General features: G+C 45.5%; 1 protein-coding gene across 4 annotated transcripts in view; it reads right to left on the bottom strand.

Annotated features, from left to right (window-relative positions):
* Positions 1-23,913, bottom strand: part of HECTD4 (HECT domain E3 ubiquitin protein ligase 4) — a 150,604-nt gene that overhangs the window by 20,062 nt on the left and 106,629 nt on the right. For all 4 annotated transcript variants that reach the window (XM_081113358.1, XM_081113359.1, XM_081113360.1 and 1 more), the window contains exons 46-60: positions 22,623-22,784; positions 22,369-22,517; positions 21,808-21,887; positions 19,334-19,497; positions 18,426-18,663; positions 17,570-17,706; positions 17,016-17,142; positions 11,155-11,292; positions 9,401-9,537; positions 7,725-7,885; positions 5,811-5,992; positions 4,413-4,618; positions 3,983-4,113; positions 3,499-3,704; positions 1,840-2,019 (exon numbers count right to left, since the gene is read on the bottom strand). In XM_081113358.1, coding sequence (XP_080969484.1) covers positions 1,840-2,019; positions 3,499-3,704; positions 3,983-4,113; positions 4,413-4,618; positions 5,811-5,992; positions 7,725-7,885; positions 9,401-9,537; positions 11,155-11,292; positions 17,016-17,142; positions 17,570-17,706; positions 18,426-18,663; positions 19,334-19,497; positions 21,808-21,887; positions 22,369-22,517; positions 22,623-22,784 — 2,398 coding nt within the window. The remainder of the gene's footprint in view (positions 1-1,839; positions 2,020-3,498; positions 3,705-3,982; positions 4,114-4,412; positions 4,619-5,810; positions 5,993-7,724; positions 7,886-9,400; positions 9,538-11,154; positions 11,293-17,015; positions 17,143-17,569; positions 17,707-18,425; positions 18,664-19,333; positions 19,498-21,807; positions 21,888-22,368; positions 22,518-22,622; positions 22,785-23,913) is intronic.

Genomic DNA, 23,913 nt, shown 5'->3' with positions numbered 1-23,913 from the left:
CTTCTATGTCCACCCCCATCCTCATCTCCCAGGTGAAGAAACAGAGGCTCTAGAGCTGAGGGACTTGCCCAAGGTCACAGCGACTAACGGGACAGCGGGGCAGCTGGCTCCAGAGGTGCGGCCTTAACCCCTAGGGCACGTGGTTGCATGGAGCTGGCTTCTGTGGAGCACACGCCACAAGCATCATTGTTTTCTTTCTCGTAAGGTTATCAAAGCAAATTGGTGACAAGTCACTAGAGCACTGTTTCCTGAGCTGTGGGCGGCTTCGTACTGGGCACGCGGTCCAATTTCAGCACAGAGCACAGACACACATGAGAAAGTGTCCCTTTTCTAGCTGCTTCCAGCCTCATTTTGTCAACAAGGAAGCCTTCTTGGGGTTGTCTGTTCTGGACAGAGAGTGGGCCACAGACCAAGAGCTTCCCACAGGGAATGATATTTAGCCAGAATTTCATAACAGTAACTATCTTTTTAAAAAAATATTGATTTGAGAGAGAGAGAAAGGGAGAGAGAGAAACAACTTCTGTAGTGTTGAGCTGCAGGGCTCGGGGGCTGCCCCACAGGGCACATGCCCTCAGTTCACTGAAGTCCTGAGGCCCACTTTCCTCTTTTATTTCTCTACTTTCATCATCTGCCTGATCCCTGAAGACCTCTGACTCTGTAACTTTTTCCTTCCCTCCAACATATTATAAAAAAATTTAAAACAGAAAAATCAAGACTTCTGCAGGGAAAGTGTGCATGCCCACCAGGGACACTTTGCTGCACCGGCTCTATCCCATATCATCCATCTGTCCCTGCAGAGGTTCAGCCGTAAACTCATTCATTCTTGATTATTTCAAAATAAGCTACAGACACTATGTTTTATCCCTAAACACTTAAACAGATACATCACTAATTAAAGTTGAATATTTATTCAGAAATTTTTTAGGTAAATTCACATATGGTAAATGCACAACTCTAAAGTTTACCGTTCCATTCCTTTCCCCAAATGCAACACCTTTTTAACCTTTCAGGGGTTATGAAGTCATAATGTTTGACTTTGCAGCAGCACTCAGTTCCATGCCATTAACTGTACAGCAGCTTTCACCTCCAAAGTTATAATAATGGCACATATTTATGTTTTTAAAAAATGTTTTTATTGATTTGAGAGAGAGGAAGGGAGAGGGATGCAGAGATAGAAACACTGATGAGAGAGAATCATAGACTGGCTGCCTCCTGCACATCCCTCACTGGGAATCAGACCCACAACCTGGGCATGTGCCCTAACCAGGAATCGAACCAGTGACCTCTTGGCTCATGGGTCTACACTCAACCATTGAATCACACCGGCAGGGCTATATTTATGTTTTAAAGTAAAGGATGATAAAATTAATCTTCCTTGCATGATTAGTTGCCACCCCTCAAAACAATGGAAATCCCCTGCAGATCACAGATTTGGAAGCCTAGGCTACCTCGTACACCAGTGATGGCGAACCTTCTGAGCTCGGCGTGTCAGCATTTTGAAAAACCCTAACTTAACTCTGGTGCCGTGTCACATATAGAAATTTTTTGATCTTTGCAACCATAGTAAAACAAAGACTTATACTTTTGATATTTATTTTATATATTTAAATGCCATTTAACAAAGAAAAATCAACCAAAAAAATGAGTTCGTGTGTCACCTCTGACACGCGTGTCATAGGTTCGCCATCACTGTCTTACACTCTGTCCACTTCAATGGCAGTAACCTGGCAGGAGACCATCCCTGCTGGGCTACCTGTGGTCATTCCCTCACCCATCTTGCAAGCTCCTTCCTCAGGCCAAGACAGCTCCCCACCCGACCCTGAGGGAGAGGAGCCTCACCCAGCAGCCCCACCACTTGCAGGAGGACGGATGTCGGCACAGAGTCAGGCTCATCTTCCGATTTCCCCTCGCCGTCCTCTGACTTCCAGGACAGCAGCTGCTCTGCGAAGGCCATGGCCAGTGGGAATTCCAGGGGCAGGGAATGTAACACCAGCACAGCTCCGGGAGGTGGAGACACTCCTAAAACAAGGGCCCGGGAGGACAGCTCATGATTGGCAGGACCTGACCAAAATAAGCCTGAGAAAAAGGCCTCCCAGGTGCCTGTGGAGAAACGGGCCAGAAAGCCTGGCCACTCATCTGCTGAAGGCAGGAGGAGCCAGGGGACCGCCCTCCAAGGAGTCCACTTATCTGTGTGACAACAGGACAAATGGCAGCAATGGGAAGAGGGAAGGACAACATTCCCTAGTCAGGAAGATGACCCGGCATGGAAACAGTAAGTCAGATTTTAAAAGATGCTTCATTGGAACGGTCCCAGGTTGGTACAGAAAGAATCAGCCCTTTGTGTAGCTGCAATCCCATAAGAGCATTAAGTTTATGCTACATTTAGAGAGAGAGTTACCAGGACCATGGGCTTTGATTCTCTTTTATTATCTCCTGTCCTTGCCATGGCCTGAATGGGACCAAAGCTGCCTACAGCGAGAGGAAAAGGCTGCCTCATGCCCTCATGTGCGCTGCACCCACCCCTACGCGCACACTGTCAGCCGTAAGCGGGGAATCGGGTCCTGGCCGAGTCAGGAGGACCGTGTTGACGTTTACATGGGAAGGTTTACTTGGGCATAATAGGCAAGGCAGAGATCCTCTGTGTTTAATTAAAAAGTTGTAAAAACAGCTAGTGTAGGCAAAATACTATGAAAAAACAGACTAATAAACGGACTATAAAGTTACTTAGCAATGACCAAATCACTTGAGAAACGGCCTTTCATTTCATTCCCTGCAGATGAAATAGCTCCAGGACTGGGGCTGCAGAGAAGCTAAGGCTCATTTTGGGGACTGAAAGTTCAAAAATATCTTATAACTGTCTCTAGCAAGCTAGACAGCATCAGTCTTTTCTTGTCAAACACACCAAGCAAGTACCATGGAACTCTAAGCCTAGGTTATCCGTGCCTCAGACACAGTCAGCGGGCCGCGGTACAAAACGCACATGGTCAGCGACAGCTTCAAGATTTACAGAGATGGAGAGCTCCATGGAGGCTTAACAAAAGATGCCAGGGAGACGAGACCAACCAGGCCTTCCAGCCTCGTCACCAGACTGTTACCACTTAGATGGGGAACGATGCTCACGGAGGCCCATGCCCCAGGGCCTCCTGGGATGGTGCCGGTTTTAATGAGAACTTGATGGAAGGCGGCTGGGATTATTACAGGCCAACACGAGACTGCTCTGCTGGGGTCATTCTAAATCGCAGGTGTCCCAGCACACGCTGAGAAAGGAAAGGGAATCCCCACTTAGTCTGGGCAGCATCTGTCAGGCCTTCCCCAGGCAGGAAAGGGAGCTTTTCATTTCCTGCCTCAACAATGCAGGGCCCCAAGCAGTTCTATTCTTTACTGAAAAGAAACTGGGACAGAGCAAGGTGCAAGGTACAAAACCCTTTCCGTGGTCAAAGAGAAGGAAAGCAGTGAAAACTTCCGGCTGTCCTTATCACCATGAGCTACGGCACTTACCCAGTTTGATGTGGACCTTGTCTGTGGACAGGATCACGGAAGGGTACTGGTTGGTGGTGGGTGGAGGCGTGAGCCCGGTGTTGGCCGGAGACGCATCCCGTGGGTAACAGACGGCCTCGATCAGGTTTAGCTGCCCATTTCGCTTGACTTTGTGGCCGAGCCCGTACACCAGTACACGCGCCCAAGGCGCCTTGTACAGAGAGGAGCTGAGGAGGAGGGATGGGAGTGAGGGGAGCCCCCATGCACACCAGGGAGTCAGCAGGTGCTTTGTCATGAAGGAGGAAAGTGAGAACTGAGCACTCGTCATTCCCACCCCATTTCAGAGGTCATTCTTTATAAAGACTAATTTCTAAAACATGCAAGAACTGTAACTTATTTCCGAATATAGTTAAGCAATAAAGAAAATTTTTGAGTTTTTCCTCTGTCAATTTCCCCAGAATCCATTTTACTTTTCTCTCCCCATCACCCTCTGGAGAAAACTTACTCTTTGCGGAATCCAGACTGACTTTCTTTGCAAGATACCACAACAAAAGCGGCTCCAGGGAAATTAACATCCATGCTGACTTTAGACTCAGAGATTGGAAATTCTTCGGAGGGGAACTGTTCTGGAGCTGTCTGCAGAGGGACATTTAACAAGGCACAGGCTCAGCAGGAGAGCTCTTCATCTTCCCCGCTCCCAGGCAAAGGGCAGGGCCCCCTGCTCGCTGTCTCAGGTTCAGGACAGGAAAGCCCTTCGGAGGAAGGACAGTACAGACAGGACAAGGCAGCAGAGTGTGAAAGTGAGGAGATCAATGGGGTTGGGCGATGGGTGGAGGTAGGTTTGGAGAAGAAAGAGTGTCATTTCTAGGAAATCCACAAGACATCCAATTAAAATTGGGGCCCAGTTCAGGGATCTTAGAGCTTTGGACTTTTACCTGCAGGAAAGAGCAGATCTGCTTTGTCAGCTCCAAAAGGCTCTCTTCACCCTGGTGCAAGGTCCGGGTGATGGCCACATGGAGCCACTCCCTCACTGTCTGGGAGCTGCCCTGGTAGAAGAGGTCTGTGGCCGAGCAGTTCTGGGAGTGGACGCAGTGCTGCAGAGACTGGGCCAGGAGGATTGAGCTGGAGCTGATGGTGCCGTCTGGGGACAGGAAGGAACCACAGTTTGCCAGAACCACAACAGCCAATGGTGTTGAGACTTTAAGTAACAGTGATCAGACTGTCCAGTAGCCAGGCTGAGTTAGCACGGACAGGCTGTCTGGGGTAACAGACATAATGATGATCACGGGCAGGGAAGTTGGGGGGGGGGGGGGATCCAGGAGATCAGTGCTCTTTAAATTTTGTTTTCTCTTAAGCAGCAAAATTATTTCCTAAAATAAAATCTGAAGTGGAGGCCCAAACACAAGTGGAGCAGCTTGGGTTTGGGGCTTCCCAGAGCCGCCCTGACCTGCTGGGCTGCCCTGGCCCACCCTGAGCTACACGGAGGAACTGCCAGGTGGCTCAGAATGGAGTCTGTAAAGCAAGCGTGCGTTCATCATGGCAAAAACACTTCCACAAACACTTTGGAGCTGCCCAGGCATGTTTTGAAGCCTCCAGGTTACCAGGGTGTGGCAGTGGACCCCAGGCACTAATGGAGCTGGAAGAGATGCAGCTCACAGACTGGCTGGGGCGCCACAACTGTGAGATGCCCTGTTGACGTACAGTGCCACCTGTCCCCTCACCTCTTGCTCTCACACTAGTGGCTCAGAGGTCAAGGGCAGCAGGCTGAAGGCCGAGGTACCCAAGGAAGACTAGGCTAAGCAGATTCATCACTTAGCATGTACCAGAGCAGCCAACACACAGCATTAGCTCTCACCCCAAGCGCCAAGGTCAGCAGATACACACAAGCTGGCCCATTAAAACACAAGCTGCCTGAGGTCACAATGAGTCAGTAGGTCTGCTTTGGAGGAGTTTGATCACAGGAACATATTCCTTTCTTTACAATGCCAGACAGAAAATCTGTGGCAACAGTACAGTGACTAGACTTCATAAACACTATTTAATTGTCCTTGATCCACAATTAGTTTGGGAAGCTCTATGAATGCTGAACAGATCAATGACTAAAGTGAGCGGTATACTTACTTTGTATTTTTCAGAGAGCGAGAAAGCACTGCCAAGACCATTTGGCTTAGTGCGGTTATCTCTACTGGTCTGAGGCACTGTGCTCAACGCCCCCCCCCACCCCCAATGGACAATGAGGACACGAAGCACCAGCCGGCAGGGCCTGGCTCACTCTCAGGACTATTCCTCCCCGTGCTGACTTCAGCAGTGCCAGCAGCAAAGCCAAGCTTTACCTGGGAGGGGAGGAGCGAGGAGCTGATTGGACAGCAGCTGCAGGTGCTCCAGGGTAATGTCTCGGATGGCAGGGATGTGGAAGAGGCGGGTAAACAAGTGAGGCAGCTTGGGGGCGAAGATATTGAGCAGGGCCATGCGGCAGTACAGCCTGGCCAGCGCAGCCTCACACCGCAGCAGCTCTCTGCAGGGAAAAGGCAGGGGATCACTGGGCGCCTCTGCTCCAGCCCGCGCTGGACTGAGCCACAGGCCTCCCGAGGGAAAAGACCACACTCAGGCTTCTCTTCTGGCCCACGTTCTGTCCTCATGTTAGTCACTCGTGTTTAGGCAAAAAAGGTACATTTAGTTATGTTTGCTTTTTCCCAACTCAAAAATCACTGTGGAAAAAATAATGAAAACTTATGTCCACACAAAGACTTATACATGTATGTTCACAGCAGTGTTTTTCATAGTAGACAAAAAGTGAATCAACCCAAACGTCCATCTACTGATAATGGTAAATCTGTACAATGGAATACTATTCAGCCATAAAAAGGAATGAAGTACTGATGATACATGTCACAACATGGATAAACCCTGAACACACGATGCTGAGTGAAGAAGCCAGACACAAGGGCTGCATATTGCCTGATGTCATTTTTACAGATTCCAGAATTAAGCAAACCCATGGAAATAGATTGGTGGTTGAGCTAGGGGATGGGAGAGTGCAAACTGACTACTAATGGGTATAGGGTTTCTTCTTGGGGTGATACAAATGTTCTAGAATTAATTGGTGATGGTTGCAAAGTTTGTGAATTTACTAAAAACCACTGACTTGTCTACTTTAAATGAGTGAACTGTATAGTATGTAAATTATATCTCAATAAAGCTATTAAAAATTTCGCTGTGGGAATTTTTAATATGATGGATTTATGAATAGATGAATAGGCATGCACCTTGAATAATGGCTCATTAGTGACTAAGAAGGTCCCATCTCTTGGTAAAATATCTAATCTAGCTAACACCAAGCATAGGGAAGACTCACTGTGTTTTAGTAGCCAATCATCACAATGAAACATTCTCCTGGTATCAAGCACGTTAAAAAGGCAAGTTAGAAGCAGCTCTGATGTTTCTATCAAGTTTAGGTTTAAGCCCTAGCTGGTTTGGCTCAGTGGATAGAGCATCGGCCTATGGCAGTGATGGCGAACCTATGACACGCGTGTCAGAGGTGACACGCGAACTCATTTTTTTGGTTGATTTTTCTTTGTTAAATGGCATTTAAATATATAAAATAAATATCAAAAATATAAGTCTTTGTTTTACTATGGTTGCAAAGATCAAAAAATTTCTATATGTGACATGGCACCAGAGTTAAGTTAGGGTTTTTCAAAATGCTAACACGCCGAGCTCAAAAAGTTCGCCATCACTGGCCTATGGACTGAAGGGTCCTGGGTTCGATTCTGGTCAAGGGCACATGCCTGGGATGTGGGCTCGATCCCCAGTAGGAGGCATGCAGGAGGCACCCGATCAATGATTCTCTCCCATCATTGATGTTTCTGTCTGTCTCTCCCTTTCCTTTCCTCTCTGAAATCAGTAAAAATAAAAATATTTTTTAAAAAAGTTTAGGTTTAAAACCCACTCGGAGCCACCGAGGGTCATTTGTCTAGGATATTGTCTAGGATCCCTCTCAACTCCTCCACCTGACAGCAGAGCACCTGTGGCACAGGCCAGGTGATACTACATCCCCTTACCTGTCCCCTTCCCTCTTGCTCTCAACTTTTCTTCCCAACTCCTGCAACTGTGCTATTATCTTTACTATTTGCCTTCTTCCTAACTCCTCACTTTGAAGGAAAACCCTTGTTGTCAACGATGAATGGCACACGTGGTAAAACGCAGTAAGGGGATTTCTGTGACTAGAAAGGAGGGCTCAATTTTACCTATGAATTTGAAGGTTGGTGTTGTCCAGTGTGACCAGCCCATTGGTGGCAGTCCTTCGGTAGCCTGCTGGGGGCCTTTCCAACATGTCAATAGGATACCAGTATCGAACCAGCACACCTTCACTTCGCAAGTATGTTTCTACCTGCACCAATTCATTTACCTACAATAGTAAAAGGAAATGTCTATTTGTTTTTCTACACTAACTTTACCCCTTAGTTTTAAAATACATATAAAACCAAAGTCTTATAGCAGTAAATGCTAGCTGCATGTCACTGGGTCTAAAAGTTCAAAGACATTTGGTTAGTATTGCATTAATAGTGTGTTTCATTTTTTATACCAGTTAGCAAATTTTTATTGGTAAAATAAATTAAGGAAGATTTTCAATGTAATTATGAGTCAGAAATTTAAAAAGAATAGTGCTATATTTCAGTAACAGTTCAATGCACATTGTTGCCAGGTAACTTTTCTGTTCATTGCTTTGACGTCTGATAGCTCTATTTCATTACTAGGAAAATGAAAAGTAAACTCATGTATATGCATTCTGGATTCAAATACCAAGATAATTCTTTTTGCTTAGGGTTTATTATTAAAACAGAGGGAATCAAACTGTTTGAGAAATAATAATTATTACTTTAACAAAAATTCTTATTTTTCTGATTCTTATTTTCATACATTTCCATTGCTGAAAATATTGTTAGTTATATGCTTTCTGATAACTGGAGTCAGAAGCTTGTACCCAAAAGCAGTAGGAGATTAACAGTACTACTGATAGAATGTTCTACTTGAAAGTTTACCTTAGTAAACCACCAACCAGTAAAAAGGAGTCTATTGAAGATGTGAAACTTTCCATTTCAAATCATTAATGGTATCTAACGTTATCTATCTCTAGTATCTAGATAGATACTAAAGCTTACTTAAGGGCAGAACCTCACCCCTAAGAGCCCAGCCAAGCCCTGAAGATCCTCGTCTAGCCACTAAGTGATACCTACTCTCCCAGCAGGCCCCAGGGAGCCAGCCTCAGTGTGTCAGAGTGGCTTCCACAGGCACCTCTCCCTGGAGAGTCAGCAGCCCTTTCAACCTCGGGCTCCCAGGCCACGTGTGCTCACTTAAGGGTCCTTTCCTCTAAGGCCGTCTTGTGGGGACTGGGGCTTCCCCATGGCCGGGTCAATCTGACTGTAATGGACTTAGCCAGGGATGGTCCAGTCAAGGCCTAGGGGCCCAATCTAGTCCCAAAAGGCTGACACTAGTTCTGAAGAGTGGAGACTAGCCCCTAAAACCTCAACCTAGACCCCAGTAGCCCAAGCCAGTCCCAAAGGGCAGACATCAAACTGTTTCTTTGTTCTGTGTCTGTAACAATCATGACAATGACAGATCAGCCATTCGTCAAGGACAATGGGGAATTTCTCTTTGGAACTTGGGAAGACAGCATGTAGGGACAGTCTGAACATGGCTGACGGAAAAGAATGGCCAAGGCAGTTCTGCAGGAGCCGAGTGCTGAGAGGGAAGGGTTTATAACCCCTCCTCCCTGTTTGTGCTCATCTCAGCAAGACCATCTGGCATGACAGCACTTAGTTTGGTGTCTTCACCCCTAACTTGAAGAGGAATCCATCCCTCTTTAAGGGACCTGGAGTCTGAGCATGAAAGTCTCAGTGTCTAGAAAAAGCTGTGTACTCACCGAATCCACATCTAAGACTACTCCATGAAGCCCAAAGGTTTTCAGCATCCCCCGGATGGCAAATTTTGGCAGAGCAGTTCCAACAGCACTGCTGGCTACATTATTGCTGTCCGGAGAGCGGGTTACTACCGTCAGACCTGAAGAGGGTAGAGAGAGAAGTTTTTTTCAGGAGCAAGTACCATCATCACCTTGGGAGCCTCTCTGTTAGGGTCAATGCTATCTCTATAGCATTGAGCAGTACCCTCAGTTTAGCTGTAGCCAAAAAAGGAACACAGCTTGGTCTGGAAGATAATACAACAAAGTATTGTAAGAATTCTCATAATTCAACAAAACAAAGAAGCCAATTAAAAATGGGCAAAGGTTTTGAATAAAAATTTCTCCCAAAAGAAATGAAAAGATATTCAACATCATTAGTCACTAGGGAAATGCTAGTCAAAGCCATTTCACACCCATTGGGGTGGCTATAATATAAAAGCCAGACAATAGTAAGTGTTGGCAAGGATCTGGAGAAATTAGAACCTTCATACATTGTTTGTGGAAATGTAAAATGGTGCAATCATTTTGGAAAATAATCTGGCATTTCCTCAAAAAGTTAAACATAGCTCTGGCTGAAAATCCTCTCTGAATTCAATAAAGAAATATACTTTTTTTTTTTTTTTAAAGTTAAACATAAAGCTACCATATGACCCAGCAATTCCACTCCTACATATAGAAATGAAAATACATATCCACATACAAATTTGTATACAAATGTTCATAGCCAAAAGGTAGAAACAACCCAAATGCCCATCATCTGATGAATAAACAAAATGAGATATTATTCATACAACGAATATTATTTTGTCATAAAAAGGAATGAAGTACCAACATGTACTACAACATGGTTGAAACTTGAAACATTATGTTGTATGAGAGGCCAGACTCAAAAGACCACATGTTGAATGATTCAATTTACAGTATATGAACTTTCCAGAACAGGAAAATCTACAGAGACAGAAAGTCTCTGGCAAGATTAATACTTGCCAGAGTCTAAGGGAGAGAGGAATGGGGAGGAGTTAGGGTACAAAATTCCGTTTTGGGAGATGAAGATGTTCTTGAATTAGTGGTAAGGGTTTGATGATTGTTCAACTTTGTGAATACACTAAGAACTGCTAAATTGTATGCTTTAAAAGGGTAAACTTTATGGTATGTGAATTAGGTCTCAAATCAAAAGAAAAAGAAAAGTAAATATATATGCCTGCCCCTGCCCATGATGTTCGAATAGTTTTATGAAGGTCTAATGAGTGGCTTTAAATTCTCTTTTTTGTGCTTTTTCTTATTTTCATTTCCTCGTGTCATAGATTTTTAATCAAAAGTTTATACTCATTCTATGAAAATTCTAAAAAGCACAATACAACCACATATTCCTGGTTTATTAGCTCAGCAGCCAGGACTAAGCCTGAGAGGCCTATGTGGAACCCTCCACCTCCCCGCCGCGCCCCTACTCCTCTCTCTGTACCACTGCCCTGTCTCACCCTGCTCATGCTAGTGAGCCCTGAGCATGTGCAAGAGGCCACCAGAGGCCAGACAGATGTCTATTTGTGCCCCACCAGGAACTTTAGGGCCTTACATGGGAGAGCCAGGAAGAGGTCATGTTACTCAGAGCAAGGAGAGTCACCCTAGGAGAGCCAGCAGCTGCTTGGCTCATGCTTGGGAAAACTCAACTTCTCATTTCATAGGACGTTTCATAGATGAAGTAAGAGAGAAAGCAAAACCTTTTCGAACTTTATCAATTGTGAACTTGTTCGCTTCATCTTTAATGTCTTCAATGGTGGGAAGGTAAAGGTCTCTTGGGATGCCACCATTCTCCTCATAGAGGAACTCAACCGTCTGTCGGGCAATGTCCACCATACCTAAAAAATAGAACAACACTGATAACTCCCCAGAGAGCATGTGATCTTCAGACAATCATGACACTGACTTATTTCTAGAATGAAACAATAAGAGAATCTTTCAAACAATATTGGTGGTGCCCTAGCTGGTTTGGCTCAGTGGATAGAGCGTCGTCCTGCGGATTTGATTCTGGTCAAGGGCAACTGCTGGGGTTGCAGGCTCCATCCCCAGGGGGGGCATGCAGGAGGCAGCTGATCAATGATTCTCTCTCATCATTGATGTTTCTCTCTCTCTCTCCTTCTCCCTTCCTCTCTGAAACCAATAAAGAAATATTATATACATATAATGTATATATATATGTTTTATATATTATAAATATTATACATATATGTATATATATTATATATGTTATATATTATATATGTGTATATGTGTGTATATATACATATATATGTATATATATGTATGTATGTGTGTGTATATATATATGTATATGTGTTTTCCCAAGCATGAGCATGAGCCAAGCAGACAAACAAAACAAAACACACAAACAAAACAAAACAAAACAAACAAAAATAAAACCACTGTTGGTGGGAATATGTTGCCTTTTGGGGAAGGTAATTATGAACAGTCTACCAAATTGAAAGTATTTAATGCCTTACTTCTAGGAATCTCTCTAATATGTCCCACAAAAACACACACACTAGTGTGCAAAGAACACTCTGTGCAGCATTGCTTATAAAGAAACAATGGAAATAACAAAACTATTCATGAACACAGCATGGTTAAAAGTGATACGTCATTATGCAGTCATTTCACTTTAGTTAAGTCAAAAGAACAAACTAGGACAAATGGAGAATAAGAAGAAAGTAAGGGTAACATTTTTTTCCCCTCATACATTTTTGTATGAATTTGTTTTGTGTGTTTTTTTAAAATACATTTTTATTGATTTAAGAGAGGAAGGGAGAGGGAGAGAGAGATACATACCTCCTGCATGCCCCACACCAAGGATTGAGCCTGCAACCCAGGTATGTGCCCTGTCTGGAATCAAAAAATGACCTCCTGGTTCATAGGTCAATGCTCAACCACTGAGCCATGCTGGTTGGGCGTGAGTTTGATTTTTACTACAATAAACACATGTTGCTTAGTGAAGAGAGACAGAGAGCTACATAACTTCTATCCAGTACTGGAATCTGCTCTGTTCTTCCTTCCCTGGGGAGGACATATCATTATGTTCAATAGCACAGCCACTACCTTCCTATATAATAAAAGGCTAATATGCAAATCAACTGAACAGCAAAATGACCAGTCACTATGACAAGCACTGACCACTAGGGGGCAGATGCTCAACTCAGGAGCTTCCCCCTGGTGGTCAGTGCGCTCCCTCAGGGGGAGCGCCACTCAGCCAGAAGCCAGGCTCACGGCTGGTGAGCACAGCAGCGGTGGCTGGAGCCTCTCCTGCTTCTGCAGCAGTGCTAAGCCGTTAGTTAGACATCCCCTGAGGGTTCCCAGACTGCGAAAGGCCACAGGCCGGGCTGAGGGACCCCCCTCCAAGTGCACAAATGTTGTGCATGGGTTTCTAATCCTATCTAATAAAAGAGAAACATGGTAATTAGTGTATGACCGCTACCCTTCCCATTGGCTAATCGGGGCGATATGCAAATTAACTGCCAGCCAAGATGGCAGCCGGCAGCCAGGCAGCTTAAAGCGAACATGAGGCTAGCTTGCTTCAGTGACAGAGGACTCCAACGTTCCCTGCCTGCCGCTGCTGGCCTCTGAACTGCAACTCTAAGCAACTATGTAACAAATATAAAAGCTAAACAAAACCCCAGAAACCCCCTTTCAGTCAGCCGGGCTTCAGCCAGCAGGACTGCAACATTGTTTCAAATACAGAAGGTAAACAAAGTCCAGACACCTGCTTTCAGCAGCGGAGGCCTCAGAGCTGGAGCCAGAGCTAAAGCTGGCCCAGAATTTAAAAAAAAAAAGAAAAAAAGGAGCGGTTGGGAGCTTCAGTCACCCGCCAGCCTGAAAACAGCCCTCAGCTGTTTCACCCAGACTGGCCAGGCACCCCAGGGGGGAACCCCACCCTGAAGGTGTGACCAGCTGCAAACAGCCATCAGCCCCTCACCCAGGCTGGCCAGGCACCCCAGTGGGGACCCCCACCCTGAAGGGTGTGTGACCAGCTGCAAACAGCCATCATCCCCTCACCCAGGCTGGCCAGGCACCCCAGTGGGGACCCCCACTCTGATCTGGGACACCCTTCAGGGCAAACCAGCCGGCCCCAACCCGTGCACCAGGCCTCTATCCTATATAGTAAAAGGGTAATATACCTCCCAGCACCGGGATCAGCGTGACAGGGGGCAGCGCCCAAACCCCCTGATCGCCCTGTGGCTGTGTGTGTGACAGGGAGTGGGGCCACAACCTCCCTATCTGCCCTGCTCTGTTCGTGACAGGGGAAGGCGCCCCAACCCCCTGATCAGCCCTGCTCTGTGTGTGACAAGGTGCGGCGCCCCCCCCCACCCCCCCCCCCCCCACGGGCCTTGCTCTGTGTGTGACAGGGTAGAGCCATAACCTGCCCATCAGCCCTGCTCTGTGTGTGACAGGGGGCGGTGCCCCAACTCCCCTATAGGCCCTACTCTGTGAGTGACAGGGGGGAGCTCCCCAACCCCCTGATGGGCCCTGCTCTGTGCATGACAGGGGGGAGCTCCCCAACCCCCTGATGGGCCCTGCTCTGTGCGTGACAGGGTATGGAGCCCCAACCCCCCTGAAGGGCTCTGCTCTGTGCGTGACAGGGGGTGGTGCCGCAACCTGCCCATCGACCCTGCCTTGAGTGTGACAGGGGGCGGTGCCCCAACCCCCCAATCGGCCGTACCCGGAGCGTGACTGAGGGTGGCATCGCAACCTCCCGATCCGCCCTGCTCTGTGCATGACAGGGGCGGCGCCCCAACTCCCCAATCGGCCCTGCTCTGAGCCCGACCAGGGGCTGCACCTAGGGATTGGGCCTGCCCTCTGCCACCCGGGAGCAGGCCTAAGCCAGCAAGTCGTTATCTCCCGAGGGGTTCCAGGCTGCGAGAGGGCCCAGGCCGGGCTGAGGGACCCCCCCTACCCCCCGAGTGCACAAATTTTTGTGCACCGGACCTCTAGTATATAATAAAAGCCTAATATGCTAAGTGTCCGGCCAGCTATTCAATCAAAGCATAATATGCTAATGATATGCTAAGGCCACTCAACTGCTCACTATTATGTGCACTGGCCACCAGGGGACAGATGCTCCAACTGGTAGGTTAGCTTGCTGCTGGGGTCCAGCCAATCAGGACTGAGCGAGATGGGCCGGACATGCCCTGGAACCCTCCCACAGTCCCTCCCCAGCTGGCCAACCTCCTGCATCCCTCCCCAGCACCAATTGTACATCAGCGGGGTCCCTTGGCTTGGCTTACGCCCTCTCGTAATCCAGGACCCCTCGGGGGATGTCGGAGAGCCAGTTTCGGCCAATCCCACAGGCCAGGTGGAGGGACCCCACTGGTGCATGAATTTGTGCACTGGGCCTCTAGTTAATTAATAAACCAAGTAAATAAATGACCAGAGCCCTGAAGACAATCACACTGTAGGGAGGACAGGGGTGGGGACAGGGGTATCCCTTTGCTGTAGCCGCCTTAGCTCCCACACTGCTGGAGAGGTTGTGGGTGAAAGAGTGGGTGCTGACAGCATCTGCTTTTAAATAAGCCTTATCGCCATCACACGTATCTACCATTCCTTTACTTGTTGGCCTTGCTATAATGAAAAGGTGCAGCATTTTCTGAGCACACTTTAGAAGGGGGCTGAAATTAGAGAAGGATGCTTAGAGAAAGATGTATCAGACAGAATAAACACAAAATGGGCCTAATATTAGAAGATTATGGAAAAATATCCTTTGTCACATTTTCCAAAGTAATAGAAGGTAGGAGAAAAAAGACTCTACCGTCTAAACAGGAATCCGGGGACTGGGGAGAAGGCCAAATGAAACGACAACAACAAGGAGATGATTTCATTAACCTCCCATGGGTTCACCCTCTTAGAGGTGGTCTTTTGGGCACCATGAGCCATCTCCCTATCCTCCCCATCCTCCTTCGGTTTCTTGCCACTGCTATATTGAAGGCTGTTGTATTTGGAAGGTAAATGTTTTAAGTTTAAATTAATATAGTTCAGCTGGTTGGCCATGTCATACAGATGGATCCCAGGAGAATGCTTGAGCAAGATGTGTAAGGGCCCAGAGGCACTTTGGGTGAGTCACAAGGCCAGGAGTCACTGGTCTGGCTCTGGTCCAGCAGCCGCCCTTGGATAATCACATTTTCTGCCGTGCTGTCTGTACTTTCCTTCTGCACTGGGAGCAGAGGAGGAGAAGGCACACTTGGCTACAGACATTTGTCCAGGAACAAGTGGTAAAAAAAAATTTTAAAAAGATCCTGTACATACTGTAAAGCCTCTCTCCCCTTTTCTCCTCTCTACCCAAACAGTAAGAAGCACCAGGCTTCCTGAACACACTGTGCTTCATTTTGCTAAACTTAACCCTGCGGTTGTCCAATTAGCTCCAGGTCTCAGCTTAAATAAACCCGTGTTGGTAGAGGAGCCATGCTGGACTGGGCTGCCCTCGGCACCTATGCTGTGGCTTCCTGATCTGTCCTCACGACAATGCAGTTGTTTCATTACTATGTCACAAGATGCATGAATATTCTCACAGGTTATGTCTAAATAAGATCATTCCACTGTCATGGTCTAAGCTTTGGGGTAGAAACATGGAAACACACACACACACACACACACACACGCACGCGCACGCGCACGCGCACACACACACTCTTTCTCTCTGATAATTCCTGGCACCAATGGAAAAAGGAATTGCTCATCTATCACTGGGACTCAGAGACTGAGCATAGAAGTTCCAAGAAAAATACAAGTCTTTTGGTGGCTTTTCTTTTTATTTGGTCCTAATCTCAGGACAAAAGAGAGAAAGATTGCTAACATGGGGACAATAACTAAACTTTTTATACCATCTCGGCCACAATGACGACAGAAAACCAAACCATGTTCCACAGGAGGACAGTGATACCTGATGGGAAAAGGCATTTTTGCATCTCAAAAAGCATGTGTTTCACAAAATGAGGAAAAGTAGTTAAGATTCAGTAATGATCCATTGTCTGGGGTCACACCCCGTATCATTCTTTGCTGGAGAAGTTGTAGCCAGGGGGAGAAAAAAATCTTACCATCATGAATCACTGTGACATATAGAACTATATTAACGGAATACTTACTATGTGCTAGGCACTGTTTTTAGGAACTTTATCTGTACTAACTCACTTCTTTCTCATCTACATGTGAGGTGGTTATTATTACTGACTCCATTTTAAAGGTAAGGAAAGTTCAGAAAGGTTAAGTAACCTTCCCAAGGCCACACATCTGGTAAATAGCACAGCTGTGCCTTCAGAGCCCAAGCGATCGCCATCAGGGCAGGCAGCGTCCTGGTATAACCATGCCCCTCCACCTCCGTAGTCCATAAACTGAAAACACCGAGTCAAAATGACAAGGAGAGAAAACCCTGGCAATGAAAGTCAGGGCCACAGAGCTCAGTAAAGGTACAGAGAGAAGGCACTGTTAGGTCCAGCCCACATTTAGATGAACCCTCTTTCCTGATTTACATCCTGAGTGTCACCTAAAAACATCTCTCAAATCAAGCAGTGGACGCCACAGGAGAGCGTAAAGCACTGACCGAGTTGCAGAGCCCCCTTGATCTGGTCCAGGCCCGACTTCCGCTCTGCTTCATTGCGGAAGCGTCTTCGGATAGTAGGGAACACCTTGGTCTCCCACGCTTTCACCAGCAGCGCATAGTGGTCCTCCTGGAGGAAGGCAAGCTCATGATCAGAGAGAGTGCTTCATGCAGTCATCAGTCCTGCTCTCACTTACAGCGCTCACCCCCTCACAGGCCAGTCACGGAAGCACACTGTGTGGACCACAACTCACTATACCTCAGATGCCAGGGGAGGCAACAGCTAGACTTCCTTCTCTCTAAAGCCAACTTTACTGCTGGATTATTATCAAATACTTCATTTCTCTAACATCTCTAGATCAGTATTGGGCAAAAGAGCCCAATAGGTATTGCTATTGATGTGTAGTTTAGAAAAACGAACACTGCAAAGGCACTGATGAAACCCAATGACATCATTCAAAGTGTAACAGTTCCAGTCTTGTATGTTCAGATCAAAATCATTCCTCATGGCTTGTCCTGGGCACTAGCGAGCTAAGTGGATGCTGCAGGTCTCTTACCTGTGGGATGTCATCATCGTCATCATCATCACTTTCATCATCTGCAATGGGAGGCGGGTGGGGGTCTGGGCCAGAGGTGATGAAATTCTCATAGCTGAGCTCTACTTTGTAATGGCAGGACGTGTCACTGTCATATTCTGTAACAAAGCACAATGGCAGTGAGTTCTAGGCAAGAGCAGGCTGGAAACCATGCACTTCTCACCGTGGACAAACCGATTCTCTGAATGTATGTGATAGAAAGACTCATAGTATTTGTAGGGATTTTCAAGTGCAGCGCCAAGAAATAACTAATTATTTATAATTACCCTGAGTCCTGCAATAGGTTTAGTGGGTATAATTCAACTCAGGGAAGAATCTGAAAAGTTCATCATCATAAAAATTAAACAGATACTTAAGGCAGTTTGTAAACCAGTATCCTAAGGGCCTAATATGACTTGCAGACATCTTTAGTTCAGAAAGCTCAGTTTTATTCAGTTTGATTATGAAAATTTTCAAATAACAGAAAGCTTCCACAATCAGCTTTTTATTCTTTGATGACCTCAGATTTAAAACAATTCAAAGAAATTATAAACATTTTAAAATTAGATTTCATAAAAAATTCTGGGGTTTTTATCTCATAAAAATGGACAATCTTGCAGGCTTGCACTTTCACTGAGTGGTGGCAAGTTTCCTATATATGGGGGGGGGGGGGCGGCGAGTTATACTTTCAAGTCTGCCTTGCTTCCTCCTTATCCCCATTTCCTTTCATTGGGCCAGTTACCCCATTCCCACGGGTACCAGAACGAGCCCAAGTTAAACTGACTAACAGCATTTGCATCCCCAGAATGCAGTGGGGCCCTGGGAGGAGCTGGCTTACGCTGCTGAGGGGTGGCCACAGCGGCAATCCTGCATGGGGGCCCATGAGTGCCTGGGTCTGATGCAACACTGGTGCCAGCATCGTTGTCACTGTCAGATGCCATGGCAAAGGGCAGGGCCTCGAAGTTAGCACTGATCTCCTCTGCCAGGTCAGTGCACAGGTCAGCAGCATTGCGGTGGGCCTGCCCTTCGGCATAGGCGAATGGGCGGGAGCCAAAGTTAGCTCGAGTCTTGGTGTTCTGGAAAGGAAAGCAAATAAAGGACTTATAAGGACTTAGGCTTATTTATTTATTTTTAACACCGTGAGGTGTTAAATACAGGGTAAGGTTAAATACGTTAGTGAGGTGACCCTCACTAAATGTCAAACCATAAGAATGGCCCCAGCTATGGGACAGCACGTAAAGCTAGGCCAAGGGGCTGGTATAACTGTGTACACTGGCACTAAAGCTCTGAGGAAGCCAGCCCTGCCTACCCTCACCTTGCACTCTCACGCTCGTTGCTACATACAGTGACTTTTCTTGTTTCTAACACATTCCCTTCTACTTGATGTCATTGCATATGCTGTTCCCTTCACCTGGAACGTACTTTCTTCCAATTTTGCCCAGTAAGACCAGTAAATATTCTAGACCTGGCTCAAACATCACTTCTCCAGGGTAATGGAGACACGATCGGGTTTGCTTGGCATTGCTTTCATAAAGTCTACAATTTGCAAGTGCACTGTGATGATCAGTCTATGTGGCAGCTTGCCTGGTGGCCATGGGTGCCAGATTAGACATTCTTTCTGGACATGCCTGTGAGGGAGTTTCCAGATGAGATTACCATTTGAATCCGTGGACTGGGTAAAGTAGATTTTCCCCTCCAATGTGGTTACTAGCAGAATTTGTTTTCCTTCCCAACAAGATAACCTACCTTTTTCTGAATGTGAACCACAGGCCACATGCCACCAGAGACATCCTCGAGATAAGGCGAGAGGCGCTGCCCACAGTATGTGAAGTACACCCGGCCCTTGGCTGGCTGCCCCGGAGGAGGTGGAGTCCCCTCTGTTCTCTCCCAGCCAATTCCTGCCACATCACCTGCGGCAGAGAACAGGAAGGAAGCATGTTTCCCCCTCTTACTATTAAAAAAAAAACTTCCTAATTGCAACCAGTGTGACAAGGCCACGTATCAGTGACAATCTTTGTTTTACTTATTTATGCCATTGGTTACATGTGAAAAATACATGATGCTTCATGCAGTCATCAGTCCTGCTCTCACTTACAGCGCTCACCCCCTCACAGGCCAGTCATGGAAACACACTGTGTGGACCACAACTCACTATACCTCAGATGCCAGGGGAGGCAACCGCTAGACTTCCTTCTCTCTAAAGCCAACTTTACTGCTGGATTATTATCAAATGCTTCATTTCTCTAACATCTCTAGGTCAGTATTGGGCAAAGAGCAGAAACAAAGTTACTGCAGAAATAAACAATTTTAAAAAGAAAATGTTTAGAAGAAGAAAAACACCTAGTGTCTGAGTTAAGTTAGCTACCACAATTACACATTAAATTTAGCCTTTTCCTGGCAGCCAAGACAAAAATGGAAAACAGCAGGTGGGTTTTTTAAATGGAGGAATATAAGTTTTTTTCTTTTTATATGTGGAAGATTACTTATGGCATAAAGGTAAAAAGGTAATTTCTTAATAAATTTATAGAAGATTTAAGAGATGATCTTAAAATAATTTAAAACTCAACTCACAATGTAACCTAAAGGTACACCATTAAAGCGTCCCTTACTTATATGTATTTAAGGCATTTTTGCAGGAAGCTAAGATAATAGAAGCCTTGTTGTTTTCTCATGAGGTGACTGGATACTGGGATAGAACTTAGAGACCCAAGACTAGCGTGTCCACTACATCCGCACTCCCACTTCCAGAGAAACTGCTAGCACAGGAGCTTTCTAACTAATCCATTGTTGCAAACTCTCCAATAAGTGCTTGAAGTTCTGTGATTCTATTTTTCATCACAGGGCATCATATGTTTTAGACACACTAGGACTGGCTTTCCAGTGGTCAGGGAATAGTCAGTTTTATCAGAGATGATGCTAAGATGTCCTGTCTGAAAATACGTAGCCAACATGTTTGGCTGCTTCTAATGTGAGGAGAACGCCTATATTTTGTTCCTGCTGGAGCAGGTAGGACTGATCCCAATTCATCTACTACACAGATTATTACTTACATGGAGGTAAAAAAAAGGGGAGGGGAAGATTGGTTTTTAATTGAATTGACTATGTGACTGAAACATTTGGGCAGAATATTGGTTAAAACTGGACCAGATGTTCAGGTTACCAAGAGCAAAGTCTACATTTCCTGTATAATAAATTTCACAAATGCCTCACGGCTAGTGGTGGAGTTCTCCTTTAAAACACACATGCGTGCGTGCGCGCACACACACACACACAATAGCCCAAGTGACCCTTATGACCAAAATGACCAGAATGACTAGTCGACCAGTTGCTATGATGCTATGATCCCCTGCGGGGATCAGGCCTAAACCGGCTGTCGGACATCCTCTGAGGGGTCCCAGATTGTGCGAGGGCACAGGTCAGGTTGAGAAGCCCTCCCTCTCCCTGCATGAATCTGTGCACCAGGCCTCTAGTGTGTGTGTGTGTGTGTATTTTTTTTTTTTTATTGATTTCAGTCAATAAAAGAGAGAGAAATAGAAACATCAATGATGACAGAGAATTACTGATTAGCTGCCTCCTGCACACCCTACACTGGGGATTGAGCCTGCAACCCAGACATATGCTCTGACTAGGAATCGAACCGTGACCTCCTGGTTCATAGGTCAATGCTCAACCACTAAGCCATGCCAACTGGGCAAGTTCTCTTTTTCTGAAGCTATTTATCTGCTCATTAATAACAAGCTGATGAAAGACCAAACTTCAGAGAGAAGTGAAATCTCAAAATTTTCTCATGATGCAGGAACAAAAGTAAATGTGACTCCTAAGTTACCAAATGGAGGCTCTAGATCAGGGGTGGGCAAACTTTTTGACTCGAGGGCCACAATGGGTTCTTAAACTGGACCGGAGGGCCGGAACAAAAGCATGGATGGAGTGTTTGTGTGAACTAATATAAATTCAAAGTAAACATCATTACATAAAAGGGCACAGTCTTTTTTTTTTTTTAGTTTTATTCATTTCAAACGGGCCGGATCCGGCCCGCGGGCCGTAGTTTGCCCACGGCTGCTCTAGATGATAGTGGCCTATAAAATGACAGGGTTGGTGTACACTAGAGAACAACGACAAGTATTTCATTTTCACTAAAAGACAAATTGACTGTTTCCAGTTGCTAAGTTTATTTAACTTCAACCTACAGAGGGTGGGAAAAAAGCTCCTGCTGCACTCACCGGGAGAGAGAGTCACGTCTAAGCGAACGCTCTTCCACTGCAATAAACTGGAGCCATTGTAGTGCACAGCCCGGCCGTTGCTGTGGAAAAACAAGGCGAGTCAGAGACAAGGCTCACCCGCCAACACGGGGGCGGGAAGTAGCAAGCAGGTGGAGGGTTCAGTGGCATGAGAGTAATTAGTAGAGAAATCCTAGGAGCCATTCTCTTTCCCTCAACATGAACATATTTCCAACCAGTATTTTATACATTATGGAGGTTAGAGATTAAAATGATATTACTTTAGTTTAAAGCACCCAACCCACTACTTTTTTTTTTAATTGATTTTTTACAGAGAAGAAAGAAGAGGGATAGAGTTAGAAACATCGATGAGAGAGAAACATCGATCAGCTGCCTCCTGCACGCCCCCTACTGGGGATGTGCCCGCAACAAAGGTACATGCTCTTGACCAGAATCAAACCCGGGACCCCTCAGTCCGCAGGCCGACGCTCTATCCACTGAGCCAAACCGGTCAGGGACCACTACTTTTATTTTTTTTAAGTAACAGCACTAGTAGCCACTTACTTGTGGAAAAGACAAGTGCCGACTGGATTAGTCCAAGCCCCATCTCGCTTCTCTGCTTCTGTAGCAAACCCAAAGGACACTATTGGTCCAGTGTCGTCATCAGTATCTCCATAGGAAACGATTTCTATTTCCCAGTAAAAAGATGGGGCCTGAAGAAACACCAGAAGTGGGGAGACAGTCAGAGAGCTGAACTTGCTTTTTCTCTCAAATTTGAAAGAAAGAGGCAAAAGCCAGTCTGTCATATGTTTTCTCACCTGAACTGGCAGTGGTGAGGTGGCGTAGATAAAGGTACCCCGGGGCAGACCGCCCCCAGCGCTGGGGTCAGCCAGGAAGGTGACGGAAGTAAGGTGCGACGAGAACATGCAGGCTCGAACAGGTGGGAACACTCTGGAGGCGCTCCAAGTTATCTCTTTGGGCTGCATTGGGGAAAAACTCTCATTCAATAGAATTGCAAATACAAATCCTTTCACTCTCTCAAAGAAGAAAAATAATAATTAAATAACGTATCTTTTTTTTTTTACCAAAGGAAACTTTTCTTTATTAAGAAAAGGCAGTTTCCTTCCCCATGCCCAGTCCTGCTCTCTCAAAATAATCACTCTTAACTCTTTTAACTGTTAATTCTGATCTTACCTCTATATTTCTCCTTCTATGCTTACGACACCATTTTTAATATTTTGTTAAGACATCATTTATCCTCTATTATGACAAAGAGGTTTCAATTCCCACTGACCTACTTCTCCTGACATACATGTACATACACAGGTCCTCACCCCTCATCCTCCCAGTGCTGTCATAGGACACATTTTGGTTCAATCAGTAATCAGAATTTATATCACTAGGACTTGATATTCAGCTCAAATAAACAAAAAGAGTTCTATGGTTATACTCCCTTCTCTTCTTGGTTAGGTTAATTGCTCATTTTTTTACTTTCATAGTTTTTAATATATCTAAGCATAGAATTCCAAGCTTCTCTCTCAGATGAAAGCATATTTTTTTAAAATCCCTCCATTTCACTTTTATTCTAAAGAAAGAACTAAAAGATGCATGTGAAGATGAGCTCCAAGGACATTCAGATCACTGTTACAGCGAAAACTGGAAACAATGTGGATTTGCAACAATAAGAGCTTGAGTGAGTAAACTGAGGCACAAGTATATGCGGGACTATTCAGTTTTTATTGGTTGATGTGGAAAGGTACTCATCTATGGAAAGGGAAAAGCTAGACACAAAACTGCAGAAGCCCATTTTTGTTAAATAGGAATTATAGGCAACTAGAGATGATGAGGTTTCAGGTGACATTACTTTATATGTATTTTTTAAACTTTGTATTTTGAAATAATTTCACATCCACAATACTACTATAATTTTTACATACTCTTACTAAGGTGCATTGATTTTTTTGAAATATAATTCACATAACATATAATTTACCCATTTAAAGTATATAATTCAATGTTTTTTAGGATATTCACAGAGTTGTGCAACCACGGCTACGACTTGATTTTAGAAAATTTTTGTCCCTCTTAAAAGAAATCTTTGCCCATTTG

Source organism: Myotis nattereri (assembly GCF_964212035.1).
Source record: "Myotis nattereri genome assembly, chromosome: 19".
Lineage (NCBI taxonomy): Eukaryota > Metazoa > Chordata > Mammalia > Chiroptera > Vespertilionidae > Myotis > Myotis nattereri.
Note: the sequence above shows the minus strand (reverse complement) of the source record. Positions and strands in the feature narration are given on the sequence as shown.